Here is a 7,673-nt window from a genome sequence, read left to right on the forward strand (position 1 = left end):
TGACAGGTAGAATTCACGTGTGACAAGTAGAATCACCGTTGACAGTTAGAATTCACGCGTAGACAGTAAATCACCGTGTGACAGTAGAATCACCGCGTGACAGTAGAATCATGTGTGACCGCTAGAAATCACCGCGTTGGACAGTAGAATCACCGTAGTGACAGTTAGATATCACCGTGTGGACAGTAGAATTGACCGTGTGACAGTAGGACTCACCGTGTGAACAGCTGGAATCACTGCTGTGACAGTAGATCACCGCGTTGACAGTTAGAATCACCGCCGATGTGACAGTGGAATCACGTGTGACAGTTACAATCACCTGGTGTGACAGTAGAGTCACTGCTGTGAAGTAGATCACGCGTGACCAGTAGAGTCTCACTGTGTGACAGTAGAATCACCGCGTGTGACAGTGAATCACACTTGTGTGACGAGTAGAATCACCGCGGTGTGACAGACGAATTCACCGTGCCTGTGACAGTAGAATCACCGCGTGACAGTAGAGTCACCCGTGTGACAGTAAGAATCACCGTGTGACAGTAGAATCACCGTGTGACAGTAGAATCACCGTGTGACAGTAGAATCACCGCGTTGACAGTAGAATCACCGGTGACAGTAGAATCACCGTGTGACAGCAATTTAGAGTGACCGTGTGACAGTAGCAGTTCAACCGCGTGACAGTAGAATCACCGTGTGTTGACAGTAGAATCACCGTGTGACAGTAGAATCACCGCGGACAGTAGAATCACGTGTGACAGATAGAGTGACCGTGTGACAGTAGAGTCCACCGTCTGACAGTAGAATCACCGTGTGTGACAGTAGAATCACGTGGGACAGTAGAGTGACTTGTGACAGTAGAGTCACCGTGTGGACAGTAGAGTGCACTGCGTGACAGTGGAAATCACCGTGTGACAGTGGAATCACTGTGTGACAGTAGATCACTGTGTGACAGTTGGAATCACCGGTGTGACAGTAGAATCACCGCGTGACGTAGATATCACCGCGTGACAGTAGAATCCACCGTGTGACAAGTAGAATCACCGTGTGACAGTTAGAGTGACCGTGTGACAGGTAGCAGTCAACCGTGTGACAGTTAGAGTCACTGCGTGACAGTGGAATCACGACTGTGACAGTGGAATCAACCGCGTGACAGTAGGAGTCACCGTTGTGACAGTAGAATCCACCGCGCTGACAGTTAGAATATCACCGCGTGACAGTAGAATCACCGCGGACAGAATCACTGGTGACAGTAGAATCACCGGTGACAGTAAGAGTCACTGCGTGACAGTTAGGAATCACCGTGTCGACAGCGCACACACGCACGCACGCACACGCACACACGCACACACGCACGCACGCACACACACACACACACACACGCAGCTGCTCGCTGGGCAAGGGTTCACACAGAGGAGCGCGGCTTGACGAGATGAGAGCGATGTACGCGCGTACTACTATTACAGTCTTGCCAGCTCACGAGAATGGCTCACTCACTACACCACCTCCCACGCACCAAGCACGCTACGCATGCATGCATGCACGCACGCACGCCCGCACCGGGGACTACTGTACGTCCGCAGCAAACATCCCTCATATACTATGTACACACTAGCCCGCTCAGGAAAGGCACCACCGCAAAGAGTTCCCACCGGACATGTTCCAACGTCTAGACACGACATTTAGCGAGAATTTACAATATATCAGCACCGCCCACGAGCTTGGCACTAACGCATACCCGCTACGGGACCATTTTTTGTCTCCTGCTATCGATTTCAAGTCTGTGTGTGCAACGTTGACACTTCCAGCCGCGAAGCCCCAGATCGTGACGCACATGTGAAGATGAACGCACGCACGCACGCACGCACGCACGCACGCATGCCCGCCTCGCGACCCGGCAGCCTGTGTACAGTATAACCGCACGATGAAATCCTATCCTTCACCGACATCAGATGCGACTCCTTACGACACACACGCTCGGACGCGCGCACGCGCACGCGCACGCACGCACACGCACACTGACCTAGCAACGGTATAACCACGCAACAACAGCAACCACACTAGAGAGACACACCTCTCTACTGCTCATACTCACACTAACGCAGACGGTCGGGAAGTTTACCACAATGCAGTGACGGATCGCGAAAAACAAAACGCGTGACGCTCCCGCTCTTCTCTCATGCACAGCTAGTCGAGGCGGGGGTTCGAAGGCAGATGATGCCTATAGCGAGAGGGAAGCTGAGGCATTATCGATCCCGTGATTCAATGAATGACTAACATACTATGTCGGCTGGCACGCAAATTCGGGCATGGCGGTAATCCGGAGGACAGACAGCAGGGCCAGGCGACACGGACTGCCTGTAGTGTGCAGAGAGAGGGAGAGAGAGAGACGGGGAGGCAGACAGGAGGTGGACAGAGACAGAGACGAGAACAGAGACAGAGACAGTGAGAGAGAGAGAGAGGGGAGTGGGCAGACGCAGAGGGGGTAGAGACACAATGAGCAGAAGAGGCAAGGGTGATCGTAGAGGACAAGAGAAGAGGAGATGAGGAGAGATGAGATGTGAACGCGTCTCACACGACATTCTTGGAGAGGGAGAGGGAGAGGGAGAGAGAGAGAGAGAGAGAGAGAGAGAGCGCGCGAGAGAGAAAGAGGATACCGACTGACGCACTGTAGGGGAGATACAGGAGCTATGTACGAGAGTTATGACTACGCTTATAACACTGCGGTGCCGTGCACACACGCACGCACGTGCACGCGTGTACTCTCTCTCTCCCTCTCCCTCGCCCTCTGTCTGTCTGAAAATTTCTCTTTTCCCCCCTTCTCTCGCTCTCGCTCTCTCCCTCTCCCTCGCCCTGTTTCTGTCAGTCTGTCCGTTCGTCCGTCCGTCCGCCCGCCTGTCTGTCTCCCTCTCTCTCTCCCTCTATCTCTCGCGCGCGTGCTCTGCACATCTTGATCAGCTAGCAGCATCACTTTGATCGACTAGTAGCACATCTTGATCGACTAGCAGCATCACGAAGCATGCAGGCCAGGCCGTATTTAATAACGCTACCACTCCCACGCCGCGTCTCTGCCGTAGTTAATGCACCCAGTACCTACTCCTGATAGTGTGACAAGACATCGCAAGGTTTCAGACCTATGGTAGCTCTGCAAATATTGTCGTCTGTTTATTCCACGACGTCGATCGATTTCCAATTCGATGTTCTGACGCGATTCTGTCACATTCTATATTAGTATAGTCATACTCTATATTATATCATAAAACATCATCGGATGTGAATTAGACGATTCGAGTAATTCGAATAAAAACAACAGTCTACGATTTTCCTATGAACCTTCCAGACTGATAGCAGCCAATGTTCGGAGAACTGCTTCAGGCTATGATCAATAGAGAAATTCATCCAATATTCAGCACTACAGTAATTGTACTGTAGGACACTTGAGTAATTCAACCTAATCTACTAGAGTTTGTTGTATACTAGTTGCACTACAGTACATTAACATAATACACACACCTGCTAAGCCACTGTTTCTCTATGATAAAAACTTTTTTTTATACATGAAATCCTGAGAAACCAGCTTTATGATAATTTTCTGAACATTATACGAGCAACACCTATATCTACATAGCCTTGACATATAACACACAAAGCGAACTCTTCTCAACAGTTTATTGATATGTGGATTATTTATTATTGGTGTGTATTGATCATAGATAAGCGGCGGTTATACTACGTCGCTGATCAATAATAGCTAGCCATGATTAGGAGGAACTAAAATTGTCGCGTTACTAAGTGAACCGTAGTAGTATGGCAGCTGCAGCTCTGTTCCCCACATAACAAATATGTTCAGGCCCACTCATCGGGCCCGCCTACGTAACATACAACTAGGCGTGGGTAGCTTTCGTGCACATAACACTTTACGATATCAGTATGGTATGCAATGCCCCACACGTGTCAGGACGATTTCCTAGACAACCCAGGCGAGGAGCAACCTACAATCAATGTTTGCGCTAATACTTGCATTCGTAAATCTGTGTATGTATTGTGAATCGTAATATTTGTGACTCGTAATGCGGTCGCACTTTTCAATTCGCTTGCGCGAATTTTCAGGACGGCTATCATATAACACGAGGAGCATAATTATAATGTTTTGTTTGTATTCATATATTCTTGGTAACATGATGGCCTGATGAGCATTAGCATTATACACACATAACAACTGCAGATAGGATTTTCATGCTGGGAGCTAGTAGCAAATAATATCAAGAGCGTATGCATATTTAATACGCTGTTGACAATATGTCATTATTTAGCGGTCGTGAAGCTATTCTCTTCCTCGTGCTCAGCACGCGAGCACGAGATGTCTTTTCACTTATTATAGGATATCTGAAGGGCTTCAGTTTCACATCGCGCACGTGCGTGCACATTGGCGCAGCTATATCATTTTCCCACAGCCCAGTTACTTTACTGTGTCGTCCTACTAACTATTATTAACTCCTGCTGAGCGAGACATCAACCAGATCAATGCCAACAACGACCTATGCGGTCATTATATGCGGTCATACTATGCGGTCATGCCCTTTATACGTTCACGATAACTATTCGCCGATTTATAACGGGGAATTTTTTTGAGGCAGCTCAGGGCATAAGGATACTTTAGTGACATAATAAATTAATAATACATATAAGTAAGTAAATATAACTAGTAGTACCTGTGTCTACAGAACTGAGGAGCGATAACTCGGCTGTTACGATGCCTGTTTGTAGCATTTCCAGCCGAGGCGCGTGCGTGTATGCCCTTCCCGACCATTCAACGTTTATACGAACACATAGCAACCCACAGTCACATGTAAAAATATACATTTGTATCGTCTATGCCCAGCAATGGTATAAATACGCTGTCCAAGTGCGTGCAGATATCGACTTCACCCTCGTCTCATCCTCTCCTACAACTACTTCTGGTTACTCTGCCCTCTTCATTCGTCTCTTCGTCTCGCTCTGCCTTCATCCCGCTCCCACTGCTCCTGCTGCTGCCTTTCCTACTAATCTTTCTCCTCCTCCCCCTCCTCCTCCTCCTCTTCCTGCCCCTTCAACATCCTCTTCATTCTCAACAGCATCATCATCATCATCATCATCATCATCATCATTACGCCCACTTCCGTCTCCCTTTGACCCTCCTCCCAGCCATGTCTCCTTCGTGCTCTGATCCTTCTCACCCTCCCCAACCATTATCATGTGTCAACTTAGTCTGGAATACTCTCAGAAATAGCATGAATTTGCAGCACGATTCTTTCCATTTTCCCTCGTGCATGATTTATACAGTCGTAAAAATATTCGGTATTTGGGTACAACTAGGAAATGTCGCCTATTAGAGCCACTGGCAGCGGGATCAAGTCAGCCTCCACTATGCTCACGCTACAGCATAGCTCTAGTACTATAGCCCGCGTACAGTTGCCGCTGGCTAGTTGTTGCAGTTCAGTGGCAACTGTACGCGGGCTATAGTACTAGAGCTAGCTACAGCACATCTATATATACCCCCATATAGTTACGTATAGTTCAATATAGTCACACAACCACCTAATATAGCTGAGAGAGTCTATGTCCCCCAGCCCCAGGGTACTGCCGGAACGGACCCTGGGTACGGTCCGGTATACCGGAACGTACCCTGGTACTATAAATACTACTATCTAATATGCCGGACCGTACCTCGCGTTGTGTGTTAGATTTCAAGCGAATAAAGAGGCATAACTAATAAAATACGGCACTTAAAAACAATCCCTGACGCATTTCTTTACCACAATATGTTACCATTAAAACGAGTGTAAAATTAAATTAATCCGAGTTGTAATCACAGAGAAATATCCATTTATACATCGGCTACTATGTCAGAAATCTCGAAACGGAGAAATCAGGGGTTTTCTATTTTCCACAATGAGTGACCGCCTGTGTGCAAAATGGGTGAACGTATGTGAAATATATACTGTTAGTACTTATACTGCGACATATCCATGACTAACTGACACCACTAAATTGATAAAATGTTCCATGCACCTTCAGAAATTCTGAGAGATTACGAGGTTACCTCCTTCGCAGAACGCGCGAACTCCGCTTATCCTGACGTCACAAAGCTAATATGTCAACAAACGCGCGCCTTGTACCGCACTACAGTAAGGTGTGTTGCGAAATGTTAGAACTATTTTGGGCGTGGGATACTTGTTGGATCACTAGCAGATGTACATGAATGTACATAAATACATGTAATGACAGCTGTAGCAGGGTTGACGCTCAATGATACTAACTTATTTATTACTAGTGAATATCGTGGTTGTATCATGTCTCTGACGTCATCATGACGTCAACCGCTGCTTACTACACATGTACGCGGGCAGTCAAATCGCTCTGACAGTTCACATGTACCGTTATATGAAGAAATGAGCATGTACGAAGGTGGCACATAGTGTTAGCCATCGAATAAAATTGAAAATGAAAAATCGGTAAAATGTTGCCTAAAACCTTGAGAGTATCTTTAACGAGTCTAGGGAGTCGCCTGCGCCTACTCCCTAACCCTAACCATAACCATAACCCTAACCATATCAGCTAGATAGTTACCAGGGTACATTCCGGTATACCGGACCGTACCCAGGGTACGTTCCGGCAGTACCCTGGGGAACATAGACCTTATGAGCCCTAGTATATAGTAATATATAACAGTTACTAATATCTGATAGCGAGAGGCACCGCAAGTGCTGTGCACACCTTTTATCAGTGATTCCAATTAGTTCAATTACGGAGATTGACGTAAGTGCACGAGTACAAATTTAACTAGAATATTATAGTGATTATTTCAAATTCCTTAAATTCTTTAAAAATACAGCTTGCACGTAAGCTATGCAATAATGGCTAAATAAAAGCACAAGCCAGCCATACAAGGGCAGCAGTATTAAGAAATATAGGCGCCTCCAGGGCAAATTCTATAGCGACGGAATAACACGGCCGTCTACGTGCACCTAGCAACGTCATCGACCCCGGAGTACGACGTACGTACACGTGACAGGCGTGTCTGTACACACGTAGGAACTGGAGACACCCAAACACACCCAGCTGCACCATGAACCCATGTAGATAGATGTAGATAGATAGATGTAGATGTAGATGTAGATGTAGATAGATGTATATTGAATCAAGTAGATAAATATCATATATATATAGTCCGACCTCCTTTATCCGGCCACGTCGGAACCGGCACCCATCAGGATTTGGGATTTGGCCGGTTATGAGAGTTTTATGCAGTTCAGTACTTCGTATTTACTCGTTGCTACGATTGATTATTTGTAACAAACTGTCGTGTTTTATCGTTTATATGAAATGGAAATAAAATAAAATAAAACAGAAATTTTACCACTTCGGTTTATGTTTGTTTCTTTTGTGCTGAGATCTAGGGCTGTAACGATCGATACAATCGCGGCGTTGTATGCCTAGGGCTGTTACATGTGCGCGGCAGCGGCGCCTTTGATTGAAGTACGGGGCTCGATCGATCGCGAGTGCGTAGCGAGGTAGCGCGTTTCATTAATTTCACTCATTTCACTAATTTCCCTAGACCGGGAGCCCAGGGGGGTCAGCCTAGCTGGAAAGGAAACTAATTTTCATGCATGTAGCAATGATTCGTGTACATACCCATG

At 46.8% G+C, this 7,673-nt stretch overlaps 1 protein-coding gene across 4 annotated transcripts in view; it reads right to left on the bottom strand.

Annotated features, from left to right (window-relative positions):
* The window catches only part of LOC106805528 (sphingolipid 10-desaturase-like), a 41,843-nt gene that overhangs the window by 16,720 nt on the left and 17,450 nt on the right, over positions 1–7,673 (bottom strand). The window contains exon 1 of one of the 4 annotated variants that reach the window (XM_014807159.1): positions 4,707–4,959. The exons of the other annotated variants lie outside the window; for them this stretch is intronic. Within the exon in view, the coding sequence (XP_014662645.1) occupies positions 4,707–4,804 (98 nt within the window). The 5' untranslated portion in view covers positions 4,805–4,959. Of the gene's footprint in view, positions 1–4,706; positions 4,960–7,673 lie in introns of those variants that run through there. 4 annotated transcript variants of the gene reach the window in all.

Source organism: Priapulus caudatus, unplaced genomic scaffold, assembly GCF_000485595.1.
Source record: "Priapulus caudatus unplaced genomic scaffold, Priapulus_caudatus-5.0.1 Scaffold116, whole genome shotgun sequence".
Lineage (NCBI taxonomy): Eukaryota > Metazoa > Priapulida > Priapulimorpha > Priapulimorphida > Priapulidae > Priapulus > Priapulus caudatus.